Here is a 23,686-nt window from a genome sequence, read left to right as displayed (position 1 = left end):
TCATGCCTCCTGTACCATCATAAAACAGCAATTCTTGTAAATCAACACGGAAGACAGAAATTCCAACAGAAAAAATGGGAAAAGATATCAATTCCTAATTCACAGGAAGGGAAGACACACTACTTTTCAAGTATATAGAAAGATGTTCTGACTCAGTAGTAATCAAAATATGCAAATTAAGATGATAAAATAACATGTTACCTCCATTAAATCATTAGAAAATTAGAATTAGAATATTAGGGAGGATATGGAAAAACAAGAATTTTCATGAAGAGACATCTAGCAAAGCAGCCTACACTGAATTTTCATATACTTGTTACCCAGAAATCCCACTCCTGTACATAGGTACACAACATAAAAATACACACATTCAGCATGTGTGCACATATATATAAATACATATATACATGTGTTTACACTGGTGTGTGTGTGTGTGTGAATATGTGTGTACAAAGCTAAGAGAAAAACACCCACATCTGTCAACAGGAATACCTTTGAGGATACTTGCAACAAACTGGATACTTGTTACAGTAGGGAATTAGAGGCAGCCTTAACAATCAAAATTACTAGAATGGAGAAATAAAAATATGCTTCGATATATACTAGAAAACATCATGAAACAGTCAAAAGGAACAAATCAAGGGTACAGGGAGCACAACGATTGGATATTTTGTCAAGTGAAAACAGAAATGGAAATAAGATCTGTGACACAATATGATTCACATAAAATTAAAACACAAAAAATACGCTTCACAGGAATACATATATTCAAAAACATATATAAATCACAACAGAAAACCAAGAGAAGAGTTAGGAAAACAAGAAACTAGGTAGGGAGAGGAATATAATACCTTATTCAACAGAATCTAAAAATGACATCAATAGTAAGACATACCCTTATATGCAACTAAAAAAGAAACAACTCTGCTAATTAAACACTTCTTTACCAGTTAGGAATTTTACCCTTTTCTAAAAAGCTCTTTTAGATTTAAGTTTTATCATACATCACTCTTGTGGAAAACACACACACACTTACAATTAGGTTTTCCAACAAATTCTCATTCTTCAGGGTTTAACTTTTCTGAATCACTTTTTTGACTAAGTCATTGATATCCAGATTTTTCCACATAATACTTTCCATTTCTGTGGTGAAGTATCATTTACTAGGAGAATTCATAATGGAACTAAAAGCTGTTGTTCCTGTGACTGTAAGCCAAGTTTACATTCAGTCAGATCACCAACATCTGACTCCAGCTTTAGGAATGTTGCTAAACATGTCTAATTCACCAAATTCTAATCTGTTGAGGCAGGCATTTTCTCTGTTGACATATCCGTGTAAAATGACAGCTACCTCCAAGAATTTATTTTTTAATTCCATCATCTACAACACATAACCCAATTTTCATATACACCAAAGAATAAATGAAGGAAAAACTAGAATCAAAGAATATGACAAAGTAAAACAAAACAAAAGAGGAGCCTTGGGCCTGTTAATGAACCAGGTGAAATAGGATAAGTTCACGCTGGACTTGAAGTCAAAATTTAAATGAAGCAGACTTGCCCTCTTACTATACACACTTAGAAACTGGCTGGCGGCCGGGGGTTGTGGGGGGAGGGGAATGGGCAGCAGGGAGAATAAATAAACCAACTGCTTTTCGACACTGGACACTAAGCAACACAGTACTGAGATCTCTGAGGAAAGCAGAGAAATGAAACGAACACTATCACAGATTCTTTGTTGCCTTAAAGAAAAAGTTTCCCAGGCCCAAGGAGGGAGAACACAAGCAGAGAACCACAATCCTGCTGGAAGGAGAAAGAGGAAAGAATTTACAGGGCAGGACACCCAAGAAGGAGCTACAAGAAGAAAATCTGAAAAAAGTCTGCAAAGCATTCTCATCAGATTCACTGTTGAATACTAGTCACATGTGCCCAAGGTGAAAACTCCACAAGATCACAACATTAGAGACAAAGGATAATTTCCATAGACTGATTAATACATGAAATACAAGTTGAGAAAAGAAGCAACAAATCAGATGTCAACAGATATTAAATTACCCAAGCTAAAACACAAAGAGAAAAAGAAAACACAGCATCTATGGGCTGTGGATCAGCATCAAATGAATCAAAATAAATATATGAAGATACTAGCTGAAGTTTATTTTAAAATAACAACAAAAAACAAAACAACAAAAAAAGACACCACACCAAGAAGTTCAGAAAACTCCAAGTAGAATTTAAAAAAAAACAAAAAAACACCCTGATACATAACACTGCATTTAAATCGATAAAAGCAAAAATGAGAAAATCTTGAAGGCAGTCATAGAAAAAAGACACATCACATATAGAGGAACAAAACTAAGCGTACAGCAGAGTTCTCATCAGAAACTATACCAGCCAAGAGAGCTTGGAGAGCTTCTGGACTGGTGACGACCTGGGGAGAATGGCACACTTGGAGAGGGCACAGAAGCTCTGCACCCTTTCCCTATACCTTGTTCTATGCATCTTTTCCATCTGGTTGTTTCTGAGTTATATCCTTTAACATTAAACCAATAATATGGTCATTACTGCAACTTTTAGAGGTGATGGATCATCTACATAGTGGGAACTGGTTGGCTGCTGCAGTACTACATACAGGAAGCATCTGTTCAAGTCTTTTGCCCATTTAAAAAACTGGGTTGGGGAAAACGGCCACGATGGTGGAGTAGAAAGGTACTGAGCTCACCTCACCGCACGTGCGCACCAAAATCACAACAATATGCAGAACAATCATCACTGAAAATGAGTGAAGTCTACCAGGGAAAAAAAAAATCTACAACTAAAGACATAAGGAAGTAACCATAGCGAGACATGAGGGACAGACTTGCAACATAATCAAATCCCACACCTCCCAGGCGGGCAAGCCACAAACTGGAGACTAATTAATTATATAACAGACGTTCTCCCACAGAAGGAGTGAGAGTTCTGAGCCCCATGTCAGCCCCTGCAGCTCAGGGGTCCAGCACCAGGAAAAACAATCCCCACAGGATTTGGCTTTGAAGGTCAGCAGGGCTTGACTGCAGGAGTTCCACAAGACTGGGGAAAATAGAGACATCACCCTTAAAGTGAAGTGTAGTGAAGTTGCTCAGTCGTGTCTGACTCTTTGCCATCCCATGGACTGTAGCCTGCAAGGCTCCTCTGTCCACGGGATTTTCCAGGCAAGAATACTGGAGTAGGTTGCCATTTCCTTCTCCAGGGGGAACTCTTAGAGCGTACACAAAATCATACACCCAACAGGACAAGGGTAAAAGCAATAATCTGACAGGAGCCTGGGCCAGACCAACCTGCTGAACTCAGACGGTCTTCGGGAGAAGCAGGGGGTCGCGGCAGCCCAGCCGGGGGCATACACACTGTTGGCATTTATATCAGGGAGGACTCATTTCTGAGAGTTCTCCGAGAGGCGCTGGAGACATTCTAGCACCAAGACCTTGCCCTGCTTAAGGCAGGGTAGGCTCCAGTGCTGGGATTCCTCAGGCCAAACAGCAAACTGGGTAGGGACACAGGCCCACCAATCAGCAGACAAGCTGCATAAGACTTCCTGCCGCTAGACATACCCCTAGACACTGCACTGCTAACAGAGGGCCAAGTCCCAGTTCTATCCATGAGAGGTCAGGCATTGGACCCTCCTGCCATAATGAGGCACAAGCCTTTAGACCAGCCTCACCCTTCAGAGGACAGACACCATAAACAAGAAAACTATAGTTCCACAGACCAAGTCTGCAAAGGCAGGTCAGATACTACCTGGGACCCAGTGACAAGAAGGGAGGGCACAAGACATTTCCTACAAAGAGCCACTTCTCCAAGATGGAGAATACGGTTAAAATGACCATACTACTCAAGATAATCTATAGATTCAATGCAAACCCCTATTAAATTATCAATGACATTTTTCATAGAAAAAAATTTACATTTGTATGGAAACACAAAAGACCCTAAATAGCCAAAACAATCTTGAGAAAGGAGAATGGAGCTGGAGGACTCATGCTCTCTGACTTCAGGCTATACTATATAGCTACAGTAATTAAAACAGTATGGTACTGGCACTAAAACAGACATACAGATCAATGAAACAGGACAGAAGGCCCAGAAATAAACCCACGACCTGAGGATCATTCAATCCATGACAAAGGAGGTAAGAACATACAATGGAAAAAATAGTCTCTTCAATAACTGTTGCTAGGAAAATTGTACATGTGGAAGAATGAAAGCTGAACATTCTCTAACATGATAAACAAATAAACTCAAAATGGATTAAAGACCTAAATGTGAGACCGAATACTAAAAAACTCTTAAAGGAAAACACTCTTTAAGCAAAACACTCTTTGACATAAAGTGTAGCAAGATTTTTTTGGATCTGTCTCGGAGAAAAACTGAAAATCAAAACAAGAATAAAGAAATGGGACTTAAGTCAAACTTATATGGTTTTGCACAGCAAAGAAAACCATACAAAACGAAAAGACAACCTACAGACTGGAAGAAAATATTCGCAAAGGATGCTATTGACAGGAGATTAATTTCCAGAACAGACAACTCATGCAATTCAGTATTTTTTTAAAAATTTAAAAATGGGCAGAAGACCTAAATAGACATTTCCCCAAAGAAGACATACAGGTGGCCAAGAGACACATGAAAAGATGAAAAGATGCTCAATACTGCTAATTATTAAGAGAAATGCAAATCAGAACTACTATGAGGTATCACACCAGTCAGAATGGCCATCATTAAACAGTCCACAAATAATAAATGCTTCAGAGAAAAAGAAACCCTCCTACACTGTAGGTGGGAATGTAAATTTTGCAGCCACTATGGTAAACAGTCTGAAAGTTCCTTAAAAACTAAAAATAGTTACCACATGATCCTGCAATCCCACTCCTGGGCATATATTCAGATAAAACTCTAACTCAAAAAGATATATACACCCCAATTTTTACAGTAGTACTATTTACAATAGCCAAGTCATGGAAACAACCCAAATGTCCATCAATAGATCAATGGATAAAGAAGATGTGGTATGTGTGTGTGTGTGTGTGTGTGTGTGTGTGTGTGTGTATATATATATATATATATATATATATATATAAAATGGAATATTACTCAGCCATAAAAAAGAATGAATAATGCCATTTGCAACAACATAGACTTACCCAATTATCCTATGATAACACTTACATGTGGAATCTAAAAAAAATGCTACAAATAAACTTATTTACTAAGCATAAAACAGACTCACAGACATAGAAAATGAACATACAATTATTAAAAGGGATAGCAGGGAAGGGGCCGGAGCGAACCAGGGTGAGATAAACTAGGAGTCTGGAATTAGCAGATACAAACTACTATAAATAAAAGGTAAACAAAAGGAACACTCAGTATAGCACAGGGAACTATAATCCATATCTTATAATAACCTAATATGGGAAAGAATCTGAAAAAGGATACATACATGTATAAGTGAATCACTTTGCTATACACCTGATACTAAAACATTATAAATTAACTATATTTCAACTTTTTAATGGTTTAAAAGAAAACTATATAGCAAAAGACAATGGACTGATATCTTCAAACTACTAAAAGAAAAAAAAAATTTTAGACTTAGAATTAAAAAAAAAAAAATTCAAATATAAAGACAAAACAAGTAATTTCCAAAATAAACAAATAACTTAGAGAATTCATTGCATACAGCTTCACTACCTGATATATTCACGTAAGTTCTATGAGGCACAAGCTGGAATCCAGATTGCCAAGAGAAATATCGATAACCTCAGATAGGCAGATGACACCACACTGATGGCAGAAAGCAAAGAGGAACTAAAGAGACTCCTGATGAAAGTGAAAGAGGAGAGAGAAAAAGCTGGCTTAAAACACAACATTCAAAAAACTAAAATCATGGTTTCCAGTCCCATTGCTTCATGGCAAATAGATGGGGAAACAATGGAAACAGTGACAGACTTTATTTTCCTGTGCTCAAAAATCACTGCAGATAGTGACTGCAGCCATGAAATTAAAAGATGCTTGCTCCTTGGAAGAAAAGCTATAACAAACCTAGACAGCATATTAAAAAGCAGAGACATTACTTTGTCGACAAAGGTCTATATAGTCAAAGCCGCGGCGTTTTCAGTCGTCATGTATGGATATGAGAGTGGGACCATAAAGATAGCTGAGCACTGAAGAAATGATGCTTTTGAACTGTGCTGTTGGAGAAGATTCTTGAGAGTCTACAAGGAGATCAAATCAATCAATCCTAAAGGAAATCAGTCCTGAATATTCACTGGAAGGACTGATGCTGAAGATGAAGCTCCAATACTTTGGCCACCTTATGTGAAGAACTGACTCACTGGAAAATAGCCTGATGCTGGGAAAGATTGAAGGCAGGAGGAGAAGGGGATGACAGAGGGATGAAAGATTGGATGGCATCACCAACTTGATGGACATGAGTTTGAGCAAGCTCCAGGAGCTGGTGACGGACAGGGAAGCCTGGCGTGCTGCAGTCCATGGGGTCGCAAAAAGTCCGACACAACTAAGCAACTGAACTGAAATGGAACAAGGAATACAAAGACAGCAAATATACACAAAGACAGAAGGAGCTCCAAAAGTGTAACAGTGAACATAAATATGAAACGTATTTTATGTTTAATCACTCCAAAACATAAGCAGCAGGAAGAGTTCACAACTGAATACAGAGCATAATACCACCCCCAGAAACAATGCAAGCGCAAGAGGAAAACAGTATGACAAATGGAAATTATAACCTAATATTTTAAGATGGACTAAAAGAAATAAAGAAAATTACAAAGCATTGAAAGATAAAGAATATTCTCAATTAGGCAACCTCAGAAATCAATTACTAGGAAGAAAAACTTATTTTAAAAGAAGTTAAAGAACTCAGGAAAACTTAGAAAGAAAGAAAAAGACATAAGAGCAAATAAGCATAATGGATACTGATTTAAGAGAAAACCAGATGGCCATTTTAGGTATCTGATTTTGCAACCTTACTACAAAACTTTTGACAGACCATGGAGTGAACCACACTAGTAGTGATTATCTGATCTTTTCATCTTACCATTGTTTATTAAAACAATGATCTTCAGGTGAATCTTGTGAAGAAGATAAATTCATAGCAGCTGCCAAAACCAAAGGTAGATATTATACTGCACAATCCTTAAGCTTGCCAAAAGGTTATGTGCGTCATTTAACTACATTAAGAACCAACAGAGCAGAACAGATACAGAAAATTATTTTTTAGTTCACTATTTTGTATTTATAGTGCACATCATCTCAGTTAAGCAAGGGTTTCATAATAACTGGCTTGACACTCAAGTTAAATTTTCAATCAGTGCCTTATTTATACTCTTCCTTTTATATGTATTATCTGCTTCAAACCCAGCATCCAAACTTACCAAATGATAATAAATGGTACAATAATAAGGCCATTGCTCAATCCATACATATTTTGATACCAACACTAATTCTATTATGCTTCCACAAAATGTATCAACTGATTCTAGTAGCACAGATTAAACTAACCAAGCATTCTATTTTTCAAATGTTAAGTATTATACAAAAAAAATTATCAAGATAATCAGAACCAGGCACAATTAAGAGTCATTTAGGAAAATAAGGAGTGGTTACATCTTATCTTACCTAACAGGATCAAAGAATCACTTTCATATTTTGGTACCAAATGTGAAATCCTGGCAAACACCACCTGATTCCTTTTGGTGATTTTATAAGTTACAGTGTCTTCATACATGTATTACATAATCTAAACCTCACAATCCTATAATGGGATACCATTACATCTCAATTTATAAATGAAAATTAAAAAACATACTCAAACATTCATTTGTCCAAAGTTAAATCTCAGGGCTTTTAATTCCAAGTCCAGTGCCCTTTGCATCAGATGATAAAGAAAACAAACACATGTATCACTGTGACCATGAAATTTCAAATCACTATTAGTATTTAGAAAACCTTGGGAAAAATTATTTTGAATATGTTGAAATTTATATACATCCTTCAAGAGTGAAAGACACCCAACAAAAGTCAGCCACAGAAATGTTTCTTCCTTCCCTTCAAAATGTCCAAAATTTGACACTTCCCTAGCTTCCTCCTTCCCCTTAAACCAGCTGCTTTGTGACCATCCCCAAGCCACCCTTCATTCTCAACTGGCCCTAAGTGGATTCAGGACTGAAAGACAAGGAAATACATGAAAAGGAAAATAATAATAACCTCAAATCATTTTTTAACACCTATACAGAAAACTCTTGAGAGTCCCTTGGACTGCAAGGAGATCCAACCAGTCCATTCTAAAGGAGATCAGTCCTGGATGTTCATTGGAAGGACTAAAGCTGAAACTCCAATACTTTGGCCACCTCATGCGAAGAGTTGACTCACTGGAAAAGACTCTGATGCTGGGAGGGACTGGGGGCAGGAGAAGGGGACGACAGAGAATGAGATGGCTGGATGGCATCACCGACTCGATGGACATGAGTTTGAGTGAACTCCGGGAGTTGGTGATGGACAGGGAGGCCTGGCGTGCTGTGATTCATGGGGTCGCAAAGAGTCGGACATGACTGAGCAACTGAAATGAACTGATAGAGATAACACTAGATCCCAAGCACCAATCTTCACAGAGAGCAGTTAAGATCCAGCCTCTGTCCATTCATCTCACTCCTTCCTAACTTCATTTGATATGATAAAAGCCCTAGAAAACTTAAACGTCCCTTTTAATAGAAATTAAATTTATCCGGTATTTTATAAAAAGAGATTCCTTTCCTATCTCCACATTTAACTTTGTCTTATATCACAGGATTTTCTGAATAAGGACAGGGAAGGTAAAGAAGAAAAGAAAGACAAGGCAAAATTTTTAGACTCTGTAGTTTAGCAATGAAATCTTAAAAAAAAAAAATATAGAGGGTAGGCCATTCAAAATAGCTACGGCAGAGTCTTGGGAGCAGAGTTTTTGGTTTTTTTTTTTTTGCTTTTTTTAAAAAAAACGAGACCATGTAGGCTAGAGAAAAAAGGACACCGTGATAAACACAACAAGTGATAGGCATGAAAAGATAAGCAAGGGAGCCAAGCTCTGGTGTTCCATCCACCGCAATCCCGTGAAAAAAGTAGACGGATCAGGATAGCAAATATGGCCAGAGACTGTCACTATAGATTCCTCCCAGTACGAAATCACTCCAATACTCTCTCAATTTCCTCCTGGAGCTTATTTTATTCACACACTCCCAAGATTCCACTACTCAGAGTAGCAGTTCTAACCATGAAAGGCTTACAGTTAGAGAAGAATTTCAATTAGGCCTGTGAGTTATAATTGGAACAATTAAGAGAACTGTCTCATAGCAAACAGCATCACCAGAGCTCACAGGATCTGGTGTTAGATTCAAGGTGGATCTAGGGACTTCAGTGCACTTACATGGAATACAGATCTTCACCAGAATTCTGCTATTAATGTGACTAGTGTTTCTTTTTCTGCATCTCAAGGATATCTCAGCTTGCAATATACAACTGACCCTTGAACAACACAGGTTTGAATTATGTGGGTTCACTTACACATAGATTTTTTTCAATAATAAATACTACAGTACAACACAATCTCCATTTGGTTGAATGACAGATGTGGAGGGACTATGGATATGAAGGGTTGACTTAAGTTAAAGTGGATTTTCAACTGGGCAGAGGGTGGGCATCCCAACTCCCGTGCTATTCAAGTGTCAACCGTATAGCCCTTCAAGCATCAGCACTACTTTAAGAACTTCAATATTTTTTTTTAAATAGGCCAATTCAAGTGTTTTTCTTTTTAAATTTCAAATTCCTGAGACAGAAAATATGACTGATACAAAATAAATACTGTTTCATGCCAATACCAACAAGATGCAACTGTTATATTTTAGTCATTAATTCAGAAAAGCAACCAGGCCAATGAGCTAGGAAAGATAGCAAGTTCACACATTAGAAAAACACGGATGCATATGCAGGAGGGGCTACAAAAGTATGGACGGGGAGATACCATACCTGATAAGTTTCATTAGATAATGAAAGAAAGTGAAAATGATGCAGTCCTGTCCCACTCTTTGCAACCCCAGGGACTATATAATCCATGGAATTCTCCAGGCCAGAATACTGGAGTGGGTAGCCTTTCCCTTCTCCAAGGGATTTTCCCAACCCAGGGACTGAACCCACATCTCCTGTATCACAGGCAGATTCTATACCTACCAGCTGAGCCACCAGAAAAGCCCCCGATACGGTCAGTCCCATCATCAGGAGAAACAAACAGCCATCCACGTGGAAGATGTGTTCTTTATAGCCATGAGGAAGATGTGCTCCTTATATTTCCACCTGGAGTTTTTAAAGTAATTTTTGAAAAAATATTGTTTTGGGGACTTCCATGGTGGTCCAGTGGTTGAAAATCTGCCTTCCAATGCAGGGAACGCAGGTCTGACCTCTGGTCAGGGAACTAAAATCCCACATGCTGCAGGGCAACTACTACTAGTGATGGCTGCACAACACTGTGAATGTACTGAATTGTACACTTTAAATGGTGACTCTTACGTGGTATGCATTTTACCTCAATTTTTTTGTTTTTTTTAGAAAAAGAAACAGAACTTATGACTTCCCAGGTGGTGCAGTGGTAAAGAATCCGCCTGCCAATGCAGGAGACACAAGAGATGAGGGTTCGACCCCTGGGTCGGGAAGATGCCCTGGGGGAGGAAATGGCAACCCACTCCAATATTCTTGCCTGAAAAAATTCCACAGAGGAGTTTAGTGGGCTACAGTCCATGGAATCGCAAAGAGTCGGACACAACTGAGCACACGCACACACACACACATACAGAACTTACACTTCTGGCCATGAGGGAGTAACTGAAATGGATCCGACAGAATGGAGGCATACTATTATAAAATTCTTACACTGTTTATGAAGTGACATAACATTATTTGAGGGCAGACTATAAAAAATTTAAAATGAGTATTACAAACCCTAGGGCAAGCACTTCCCCGCAAACACACACACACACACACACACATATCCCATACAAGTATTACTAATAAGTCAACAGTAGAAACAAAAGAGAAATCTTAAAAATACACAATTAATCCAAAAGAAGACATGGAAAGAAGGTGGAAAAAGAGAAAAAAGAAATAGAAGAATAGAAAGGACAAATAGAAAACAAAGAGCAAGCAAGATGCATACATAAAACCAAGCATATAATTATGTTAAAATGTAAAAAGTCTAACCAAGCCAATTAAAAGGCAAATTGTCACAGTAAGTAAAAAAGACTCAACCATAAGCTATCTACAAGAAGCCTACTTTGAAACAGACACAGAAGTAGTGAAGGACAAAAACACATACCATGTAAACTTTTAAGAAAATAAAGTTAGAGAGGCAATGTTAACAGACTAAATGGATTTCAAACCAACAGATATTCCCAGTAATAAGCAAGGACATTTCAAAATGATAAGGGGATCAACCTACCAACTCTAAATGTGTGTGCCCTACTACTAAAGTTTCAAAATACATGAAACAAAAATGGACAGAATTGCAAGGAAACATAGTAAACCCCACAATTACACCTGGTGTGGTTAAAGATTTTAAAACCTCTTTCAGTAACTGACAGAACAAGCATACAGAAAATCAGTATGGGTGTACAGAGCTTAACACATCAACAAACTTGACATTTATAGAATATACCAGTCTACACACAGGAGAATACTCATTTTTTTCAAATGCATATGGAACATTAACCAAGATAAAGCCTATGGTAGAAAACGAAAGAAGTCAGTAAATTTAAAAGAACTGAATTCATACAAATCCTATTCTCTGAACAAAGCTACATTGTATTAGGAGTTAATAACAGAATGATATCCAAAGAATTCTCATTTAGAAATTAAAATACGTCTAAGTAACCCATTCTTCCAATCAGAATGGAAAGGATAAAAAAAGTATATGGAACTGAATGAAAATTAGTGCAGGATTAGTAAGGGAAACTACTAGAATTAAATTTTCCTCAGAAAAAAATGTAAGCTTCAGTATTCAAAGCTAGAAAAAGAAGATAAAATTCAAAGTAGAATTAAAATAACAAAGCCAAATATCAATGAAATAGAGTCATTTGAAAAGATTAATAAAACTGACAATCCTCTGGCTAAACTGTTCAAGGCAAAAAAATAAAAAAGAGAGAGAGAAAACACAAATTATCAGCATCAGGAATGAAAGAAAGAAGGGACATCTTTCCAACTCCTACAAACATTTAAAGCATAAAGAAGTGCTAATATTTATGAACTTTATGCCAACAAACTCAATAGCTTGGGTGAAATGGAGAAATCCCTTAGCAGACAAATTACCAAAACTCAGTTGCTCACTTAAATAAAAAACCTGAACAGTCCTTTATCAGTTAAAGAAACTGGTAGTAAATAAAACCTTTCCACAAAAACTATGGCTTCGCTGATGAATTCTACCAGACACTTAAGAAGAAATATACCAATTTCATAAACTCTTTCAGAAAACAGGTAACGTTTCTCATCCCCTTTTAGAAATCCAGCATTATTCTATGTGATGGGCTGGACTGTGTCCTTTCCCAAATCCATACATTGAAATCCTAACCCTCAGTACCTCAGATTGGACATTAAAGAGGTAATCACGGTAAAGTAAGGTCATATATGCCCAGAGAAGGCAATGGCAAGCCACTCCAGTACTCTTGCCTAGAAAATCCCATGGACGGAGGAGCCTTGTAGGCTGCAGTCCATGGGGTCGCTACAAGTCAGACATGACTGAGCGACTTCACTTTCACACATTGGAGAAGGAAATGGCAACCCACTCCAGTGTTCTTGCCTGGAGAATCCCGGGGACGGGGGAGCCTGGTGGGCTGCCGTCTATGGGGTCACACAGAGTCGGACACGACTGAAGTGACTTAGCAGCAGCAAGGTCGTATATGCAGGACCTAAACCCAATATGACTGGTGTTCTTACATGAGATTAGGATACAGACAACACACAGACCAAAGCACAACTATGTGAAGACACAACAAGAGGTGGCCATCAGCAAGTCAAGGAGGGAAGAAACCAAATCTGACAACACCTTGATCTTGAACTTCTAGCCTCTGAAACTGTGAGAAAATAACTTTCTGCTTTTTAAGCTCCCCAGTCTGTAATTATGTTTCAACAGCCCTAGAAACAAATAACCCTGATACCAAAACATATATATAAATACATAAAGTAAATAAATATATATGTGCATTATATGAAAATAGATCAATGTCACTCATAAATAAAAATGGAAAATATAGCTTTAAAAAATTAGTGTATGAAAGTTGCTCAGTCATGTCCAACTCTTTGCAAGGCCATGGACTGCCAGGTTCCTCTGTCCATGGAACTCTCCAGGCTAGAACATTGGAGTGGGTGGGTAGACGTTCCCTTCTCCAGGGGATCTTCCCAAGCCAGAGATCAAACTAAGGTCTCCCACATTGCAGGTGGATTCTTTACTGTCTGAGCTACCAGGGAAGCCAAAGAACACTGCAGTGGGCAGCCTAACCCTTCTCCAGCAGAACTTCCCAACCCAAGAATCAAACCAGGGTCTCCGGAATTGTGGGTGGATTTTTCACCCTCTGAGCCACCAGGGAAGATCCCAAAATAAGACATAAAATTCAAAAAGAAAGAAGTAAAACTATATAGATTTTCAGATGACATGACTGTCATCTTAGAAAATTATATGGTTCTACCAAAAAACTGTTACAAGTAATAAGTGAACTTAACCACTTAAAAGAACAAAGTCATTATACAAAAATAATTTGTATTTCTACATATTAGCAACATTAGGAAACTGAAATTAACACAACAGCATCAAAAACATGAACCACTTAGGAGTAAGTTTAACAAAATATGTGCAAGATCCAAACACAGAGAACTATAAAACTCTGCTAAGAGAAGTTCAAGACCTAAATAACTGGAGAAATATGTTTATGGCTCAAAGACTCAATATTGTTAAGATGTCAAATCTCCCCAAATTGAGTCAAAGATTCAAAGTAACACAAGTTAAAATCCTAGAAAAATCTTTTAAGAATTGATAAACTAAAATATATGTGGAAATGCAAACTTCCTAAATAACTAAAAATAGGGGAACAAAACTACACTACCTGATTTCAACGTTTACAACAACGATACAGAAACTAAGACTATGGTACAGGCATAAGGATAAACACTTAGATCAATGGAACAGAATAAAGATTTCAGAAATAAACTTAAACATATTAATTTTTGAGAAATACTCCAAGAAAATTTAATGAAAAAAGATGGTCTTTTCAACAATGGGTGCTTCAATAACTGGACATCTACAATGGAGGGGAAAAATCTTCAAATCTTACCACAAACAGTATATAAAAACTAACATGAAATGATTGTACCTAAGTACAAAAAAGCTATTAAGTTTCTAGAATATACAAGATTTAGACAACAATTTCGATAGAACATAAAAGTCACAGACCATAAAAGAAAAAAGTTCAATAAACTGGACTTAAATTTTAAACCTCTGCACTTCAAAAGACTGCTCAGAAAACTAAAAAGTAAACGACAGACTGGGAGAAAACATCACAATATCTAGATTGACAAAAGACTTGCAGCCATAAGCCTTACAACTTAACACAAACAGGAGAAATATACGTGAGAGATTAGAAGACACACTTTATAAAAGATATGCAAGTGGAAATAAGCACACGGAAGTATGCTCAACATCATCATTCATTAAGAAAATGCAAATTATGACAATAAGATACTACTAAACGTACCACTAGAATGACTGAAATTTGAAAGACTGAAAGCAAGCGTTGGCAAGAATGTAGAACTGAAACTCAAACACTGCTGGTAGAAATGCAAAATGATAGTCACTTTAGAAAACCATTCTGCAGTTTCTTATAATGTTAAACACACAGTTGGCCACACAACCGAAGAATACACTCCTACGTATTTACCCAAGAGACATGAAGATGAACCTGAATGTGAATGTTTACAACAGCTTTCTTTACAACCACTGAAAACTTCAGAAACAAAGAAATTCAGTATCATCTAACTGATGAATATATAAAGAAGTCATGTTATATCCCTGGTGGCTCAGACGGTAAAGTGTCTGCCTGTAAAGTGCGGGAGACCAGGGTTCGATCCGTGGGTTGGGAAGATCCCCTGAAGAAGAAAATGGCAACCCAATCCAGTACTCTTGCCTGGAAAATTCCATGGACTGAGGAGCCTGGTAGGCTACAGTCCATGGGGTCGCAAAGAGTCGGAGACGACTGAGCAACTTCACTTTCACTTTCATGTTATATCCATGTAATGGAATACTACTCATAAGTTAAAGGAAGAAAATTAGTGAAACATTCACCATTATTAAGGGCTTCCCTGGTAGCTCAGCTGGTAAAAGAAATCTGCCTGCAATGCAGGAGACCCCAGTTCGATCCCCGCATTAGTAAGATCCCCTGGAGAAGGACATGGCAACAACTCACTCCAGTATTCTTACCTGTAGAATCCCAACGGTCATAGAAGCCTGGTGGGCTACAGTCCACAGGGTCGCAAAGAGTAGGACACGACTGAGTGACTAAGCACACACAGCATGCACTTACCGTTACTGAATCTCAAAAACATGACTCCAAGTGAGAGAAGCCAGGCACAAAAGACTACATACTGAACGACTCCATGTATATAAAATCCTAGAAAAGGCAAAACTATACTGAAGGAAAACAGAATGCCAGGTTATCGGAGGGTGACAGAAGACCGAGTGCAAAGCTGTGGCACAGTAAACTTATGAGCGTGATGGAAATGCTCTGTACCTTAATTAGGGTGGTAACATAGATACATTCATTTGTCAGGCTCACTTAACTATACACTTAAAACTGGTGACTTCTACTGTATGCAAATTATATCTTAATAAGGCTGACTGTAAACAAAATCACTGGTCTCTGAAAGGCAAGGTAATATAATGGTTAAGAATGTGAGCTTTGAGCCAAAACATCTGGATATAAACACTGTTACCACCATTATTAACTATATGAACTGAGACAAGCTACATAACCTCTCTGACCTTCACTTCCTCATCTATAAAACGGGAATTAGGGACTTTCTGCTGGTACAATGGATAAGAATCCACCTGCCAATGCAGGGGACATGGGTTCAGTTTCTGGTCTGAAGATTCTACATGCAGTGGAGAAACTAAAGCCCGTGTACTACAACCACTGAGCCTGTATGCTACAACTACTGAAGCCTGTGCACCCAGCGCCTATGCTCTAAAACAAGCAAACTGCAATTAACTGTTGTCAATGGGAATTATCTGCATCAAATAGTTGTTGGAAAGATTCAGTTCAGTTCAGTTGATCAGTCGTGACCGACTCTTTGCGACCCCATGAATCACAACAGGCCAGGCCTCCCTGTCCATCACCAACTCCCAGAGTTCACTCAAACTCATGTCCATCGAGTCGGTGATGCCATCCAGCCATCTCATTCTCTGTCGTCCCCTTCTCCTCCCGCCCCCAACCATGTCAAACCCTTAGAACAGTGCCTGGCAAATAATAATAGTTTATATTGCAACTCAGTCAGTAAAGAATCTGCCTGTAGTGCAAGAGACCCAGGTTCGATCCCTGGGTTGGGAAGGTCCCCTAGAGAAGGAAATGGCAACCCACTCCAGTATCCTTGCCTGGAAAATCTCATGGACAGAAGAGCCTGGTGGGCTACAGTCCATGGGATCGGGCATGACTGAGCGACTAACACTTATTTACTTATATTGGAACACATATTATATGGGCATCCCTGATAGGTCAGTTGGTAAAGAATCCACCTGCAAAGCAGGAGACTCCAGTTTGATTCCTGGGTCAGGAAGATCTGCTGGAGTAGGGATAGGCTACCCACTCCAGTATTCCTGGGCTTCCCTTGTGGCTCAGCTAGTAAACAATCAGCCTGCAATGTGGGAAACCTGAGTTGGGAAGACCCCCTGGAGAAGGGAACAGCTACCCACTCTGGTATTCTGGCCTGGAGAATACCATGGAGTATATAATCCATGGGGTTGCAAAGAGTGGGACACGACTGAGCGACTTTCACATTATTATGTATACCAAACCAGCTGTTAGTACTTTTCAGTGAACTTGGCATTTATGAACTTTGTGTTTCAAGCATCTACATGAGCCTCCAACATAGTTATCTGAAATTTTCACTAAACCCACTTTGCTTCATTATCTCTATCTGAGCCAAAAGTCCATCCTTAAACTAAACTGAGGTCTCATACTCAGTAAGACATGGGCAACAGGTCTCATCTTTAGCACTAAATATGATTAATAGGTACTGGCTGCCTAGACTGCTATGTTGAGGACTGTGAGACAACATTTGAATTTCAAAAGAGTACTTAACATCTGCCATGACACTAAGAGAAGCAGTGATGCCAGGATGTGATATTGTAATTATGTGATTAAAAGTTTTTCTTCACATAAATCATGAACTCCTTCAGGACACTCTGTTATTAACAGTTTGACACAAGAGGCTGTCTGTCACATTTATTAAACGGTAGATGGCCTTCACATAGACTCTACCTACATTTGATCAGGCAGAGTAAATCTTCCCAAAAGGGCTTCCTATCGACTTAAAAATACTTATTTCTGCCACAACTTAGAGAATATCTGGGACTTAAAGAGGCAGAAAAGGTCATTTTGGGGAGCTGGAAAGGCAAACACAGAGACAGTCATAATGCGACAGTGTAAAAAAAAGATACTATCTTCCAAACACAGGACAGACTCATAATTTAACAGACCATGTGAGAAACTTTTGAAAAGTAAGGCAACAAAGACTTCCTCTGAATGTCAGAGACTTATCCAACTTCAAGCTACATATACCTCTCTCTACTGGACTACATGCTCTTCATCTATACAAGTCAGAATTTACAACTTGATGGTACTTTCAATCCTTTGAAAGAAATACTAAAGTCAAAACTATAAATCCCTAAAACGACCATCAATTCTACAATAAGATATAAACTTACTTTCAAATATAAGGAGAGACCAACACGTGTTACTGACAATTCAGCATTTGACTTTAAATCAACTGTTCTCAAACAGGGTGAAAGGACAAGTTATTATCACCAAGGGAGCTTTTGCAAACTACACTGCCCACTCCAGCCCCCAATTCTGTGAAGTCCTCTTAGGATGTGGGCAGACAGACAGGCAAGGGGAGGGAGTAAGAATAAAAACACGTGTCTCCTGAACTTTCCTGGTGGTCCAGTGGTTAAGACTCTGAACTTCCACTGCAGAGGCCTCAGGTTGGATTCCTGGTCAGAGAAATTCCGCATGTCACAGGGTGAGGTCAAAAAAAAAAAAAAAGTTATCTCCTCTGATTGTGAAACAGCTGTTTTCCTCCAATCCACCACATTTAAGAACCATGAGGCTAAATGCATATATTTGATCTTATAGATCCGAAATTTTTAAATTCCATAAAAGAAAGCACTAAACTGAGAATCAGGAGATGTGAGTTGTAATTTTGTTTCTGAACAGTCCAATCTGAAACAAAGTTACTTAACTTCTCTCTACCTCTACTAGAATACAATTATATTAGTATTACATTAAAAGTGGAAGCAGCAGAAGGCAATAGCACCCCACTCCAGTACTCTTGCCTGGAAAACCCCATGGACAGAGGAGCCTGGTGGGCTACAGTCCACCGGGTCGCTAAGAGTCGGACACAACTGAGCGACTTCACTTTCACTTTTCACTTTGATGCATTGGAGAAGGCAATGGCAACCCACTCCAGTGTTCTTGCCTGGAGAATCCCAGGGACGGGGAAGCCTGGTGGGCTGCCATCTATGGGGTCACACAGTCAGACACGACTAAAGCGACTTAGCAGCATACAACTTAACAGAGTTGCTCTAGGATAAAATGAAACATGAAGCATAAACATCTTTAAAATGTGAATGGAATTATTATCATTATTCAAACTGAAGCCTCATTAAGATGTAAAAGCTTAGAATAATCTGGACTGGTTCACAGTTTAACCTTGAAGCAGACAAGACCAACCACCCAGGGCCTATTAGAAATGAAAAGGATTCCTCGGGTTTTGCCTAGTCCTTTATCTTCCTACCCTAAACACTTGGCCAAATCAAATCTATCTTGAGAATCAGGAAAATTGATTCCCATTAATGAATTCTTCTGAAAAGTCACCCTCACCAGCAAAAAAGACCAAGGACTATGACATTCTTAGAAAGTGAAATATTCAGAATTTTTAACTAAAGACTCTCACTTGGAATATAAAAGAAAACAAACAAAAAAATCTAAGCAACATGGTTAAGATTCAGAGACTGGATTTAAAATTTCTTTTAAGTTAGGTGACAGACTAACAAAAATTTTAATAATTTTACCCCTAAAAAATAAAAATTTGTGCCAGCGGCTTATACTCCCCTATCCCTCTCCAATTCTCTATCAAATGGCTTACAGTAAGTATAATAAGTAAGTATAAGTACATATGGTGCCTGGCAGACAATGAGTGTCAAATAAATACCTGTTGGATGAATGATTAATTCCCTTCCTTCACCTTGTATTTTAGTGCACCTACATGGATGCTAGCATGTTTGCTTCCTTTAATTTACTTATAAGTGAAATGGAAATGGTGGCCAAAAAGGCAAATTCTAAAAATCCTCACTTTGTTTCATTAGTTTCTACTTTTATCGCATGGTATTCTGTACCAGGTACAAACACAAACACTTAGACCTAAACATAAGGTGCTTAAGTTATTTGTTAAAAAAAAATTACAATTCTAGTCCAGCTTCAGTGAAAAATGAATCAATTCTTAATCCAGAATAATTTATGACAAAAGCAAAAATATAAAGCCATTTTCACTGCAAGAACTAGAAACTGTAAGTCTAATCAATAACTTTCTTATACTCCCAACTTCTAGCCCTATTGTATTTAATGACAACGTATCATCTGCAACCCTGAAGTGAATCAACTTCCCCTCTAATGATAGTGCAAGCCAACTTCTCGTATCACTAATACACTAAGTCTATCAACAATTTCCTCCAGAAGAAAAGCACAAGATCCTACCAGTTCTCACTCAGCTAACAGCAATTCCTTTCTCCTAATCTTACCATCTGAATTGGACAAAACCCAGTGAAAACTCAAAACACCCTCAAGCAAGACAGTCAACTCCATCTTTCACTTAATATGAATAAGCCCCCTATGCCAAATGTCATAACTGAGTACTACTGTATACTATCCACGATGACAACACGTCTAACTCCAAGCGTTTCTCAAATCAGAAGTTCTAAAAAACTCTGATGTGTTAACACAAGTGCCAAGTGCAGTGCAATTGCATCTGACCCACGGATGGTATTTTAAAATGTGGCCCCCCCTTTCAAGAAATTCTATTGAGAGGTGCAATTTTTTTGTGAACAGACTTTCTTTACAGAAGCCTCAACAGCAGATTTAAAAGTAAACGACCTAGCCTTTGAAGGAGGAGGCGATATTTACATGTACATACAACAGATATTTACATCAACACACACACGACGGATATTGACAGCAAATACTACTTCTCCTTAAAACAGCCATGCCCATGTTTAGAGTACCATCTACCACACTTTCAATAAACAAACTGTGGCCAACAACTGTCTCCCTCAGCATACCAGGAAGCTTAATTCTCTCCCTTTACAAGCTTAATTCACCTCCACGAGCAATCCGGACTGACACGGTACCTAATTCACCAGACGGTCAGAAAATTCAAGGCCCAACCTCCGTGCCCACCTTTTTCCTTTTATGCACAGCCACTTATTTGACCTTCCATGTCTCCCTCTTATTTATTATTGCCTAAACTCCCTTCACGTCTCCTCCCAACCCTGCCCTCTCTACTACCCTCACCCTGCGTCGGGATGCCAACATTTCCCCATCCCACTCCACCAACCCCTGAAAACGTTCGAATCCCTCTGCAGACACCGCTACAGCGCCCCACAGACCGCCCTCACCCCGGACCCCAGCAGCCCCAACAGCAGAAACTCCTAATGCAGAGATGGGGGCGGGGGGGTGCTGGCGGCTGCTCGTCCAACCCACCAGACGAAGTCGTTGCTTTTGTCCTCGTAGGAGTTGATGAGCCCGTTGCACAGTGGGGCGAGCAGAGGTCGCTTCCTGCTGCCGCTGCTCAGGCTGGAGCTGCTCCCTCCTACGCCGGCGCTGGGCCTGGCCGCGCAGCTGACCCGGGACAGGCCCGTGGACACCGCCCCGCCGCCGCTCCCGCCGCCGCTGCCGGACACCGCGGCCGCCACCAGCACAGGCCGCGCCGGGCCCCCGAGACCGCCGGAGCCCGCGGCCTGGGCCGCCCCGCCGGACCCCAGCGCCGCCGCCGAAGCCGCCACGGAAGGGGGCGACGGGGAAGAGGATAAGGACGAGGAGGCGGAAGTCACCGAGGAGGCCGCCGAGGAGCCCGGGCTGGTGCCGGCGGAGCCCGATCCGGCCTGGCGGCTCCCAGACATCGTGACTCCCTCCCCTCCGGCTGGGAGCTCGGAGGAGAGGGACCGCGACCCGCCGCCGCCGCCGCCGCCGCCGCCCCTCCGCCTTCAGTGCATCCTGAGGACGCGCGCCGCGTCGGGAGGCGGGGCTGAGGAACAATAAAGTTGATTTTCGTGAAGGCAAAGCCACACAGCAGCGTCCGACGGGAGGGGCGGAGGGAACTCCTAAAGCCGAGCAGGAACCACCGCCGCTCTCGGGACCGCCGCCGCCGCGACCGCCGCCGCAGCCAACCCGAGCGCGCCGTGGGCCGGCCGTGCGCGCGCGCGAGCGGCGGAAGGGGCGGGAGCGGCGGGGAGGCCACTTCAGACGCGGCGCGGGCGGCGGCGGCGGCGGCCTAGCAACGGCCGCCGCCCTGGCGGAGCGCCGGTTTCCCTTCGGAAAGAGCCCGAGGGTAGGGCCGTCTGAGGAAACGAAAGGGCAGCGGAGAGAGAAATGGAGGGTTGGGGTGGCGGGGGGGCTGGGGGTAGGGGGACGGGGGAAGAAAAGTGCTCCGAAAGCAAGTGCGCACGCGCGCCCGGGGCGCAGACCCTCCGGCTTTACCCAGGCTCCCGACTCCCGGCGGAGCGGAGCGGCGCCGGCGCGGGGGCTGCCGCACGGCGCATGCGTGCGGGTGAGCAGCATTCCTGAACGCGAACTGGGAGCGGCGGCTTGTGGTTTGCGAGGCAGGCAGTTTGACCCGGTGGAGAGGATACGACTTCGATTCGGGTATTGAAGGCTCGGACACAGGAAAAGAACCTGGAAGCCCCGAGCCGCTGAGAAGAGTTCTGGACTGACAGGACTCCCGGCGCTGCTGCTTTTAGCCATTCCACAGTACTGAAGTCAATGAACAGTGCTTTGTACAGTGCAAGCATGGTAGCAGGTGTTTCCAGTTGTACGTGCTCGACCGTGATCTCACTCGTTTGAAAAGTTATTTACCAAGTTAAGCATCATAATAATGAGAAAACAAGTTATATTTAATTGGAACATAGCTCAGTTAAAACCTCCGTCTGATGTGTGTCTGATACGATTTTTAGCACAAAACAAGGAAAATCTGGCAGTTAATGCTACCAGAAGTTGCAGTTTCTGGTAGGCTTTTTGAAATACTGAAATTTGTTTACAGATTTTCATTTGCCATTTTGAGACACACACACACCCCTCCCCCCCAGATTCTGGGTGATGTAAATTAGAAACAACTAATTCTGATTGTCAGTATACTTTCCAACACTCTTACTATGATTCTTAGAGGGAAGGATCTCAGTTAATTCTCTTAGGGGCAGTTAGAGGGCCTTTCCCTAGGAATATCTGTCCATGCTGAGGGGACAGGGCCAGGCGAGGGCCTCGATGCAGTCCCAGCAGCAATACCTAGCCATTCACCTGGCCGTGAACCACCTATCCATCTTAAGGCCGCCATCCAACTGAAGTCTGCCTTAGCTGCTCACCTTCATATTCCCAGCTCAGGTTTCTGCTCAGAATAATGATACAGGGATGGGCATATCAGATTTCTAACAACCCTCTTCTTTTCCTGATTATTCTGTTATACAACCCTTTGTTTACATTTATTTTCCAGACCCAATTAAAATATCAAGCCTTACTGACTTCTCAGCAGAAAGAGTTGCACCCTCATTTGTGTCCCTAGAATATTTGGTTTGCACTTACAACATTGTATTTTATACTTTATAATTCTCCTCCATTAACCTATCAGCTTCAGCTTTATATTCCCAGCCAATTCATGTAACCCAATACCTGGCCTATGATCAGTGCTTATTAAGTATTTCTGGGCAAACAAAGCAATTGATCTCATTTGTATTTTAATTATTTGCTTAAAGTCTGTCTTTCCAACTAAAATTTAAGCTCCATGAAAGAAAGGACCATATGAGTCATAAGTGGGCATTCAAATACATTTTTATGAAGGAATCCATAAGTCAGTTCAGTTCATTTCAGTTCAGTCGCTCAGTCGTGTCCGACTGTCCGCGACCCCATGAATCACAGCATGCCAGGCCTCCCTGTCCATCACCAACTCCCGGAGTTCACTCAAACTCATGTCCATCGAGTCGGTGATGCCATCCAGCCATCTCATTCTCTGTCGTCCCCTTCTCCTCCCGCCCCCAACCTTTCCCAGCATCAGAGTCTTTTCCAGTGAGTCAACTTGTCGCCTG

The 23,686-nt window shown here is 40.6% G+C and overlaps 1 protein-coding gene across 5 annotated transcripts in view; it reads right to left on the bottom strand.

Moving 5' to 3' along the window:
- The window catches only part of COP1 (COP1 E3 ubiquitin ligase), a 221,298-nt gene extending 199,630 nt beyond the window's left edge, over positions 1 to 21,668 (bottom strand). For all 5 annotated transcript variants that reach the window (XM_055419200.2, XM_055419203.2, XM_055419202.2 and 2 more), the window contains exon 1: positions 21,096 to 21,668. In XM_055419200.2, coding sequence (XP_055275175.1) covers positions 21,096 to 21,514 — 419 coding nt within the window. In that variant the 5' untranslated portion in view covers positions 21,515 to 21,668. The remainder of the gene's footprint in view (positions 1 to 21,095) is intronic.
- Positions 21,669 to 23,686: the final 2,018 nt, after the last annotated feature.

Source organism: Moschus berezovskii, chromosome 17, assembly GCF_049115385.1.
Source record: "Moschus berezovskii isolate FMDL1 chromosome 17, NW_MosBer_1.0, whole genome shotgun sequence".
NCBI lineage: Eukaryota > Metazoa > Chordata > Mammalia > Artiodactyla > Moschidae > Moschus > Moschus berezovskii.
Note: the sequence above shows the minus strand (reverse complement) of the source record. Positions and strands in the feature narration are given on the sequence as shown.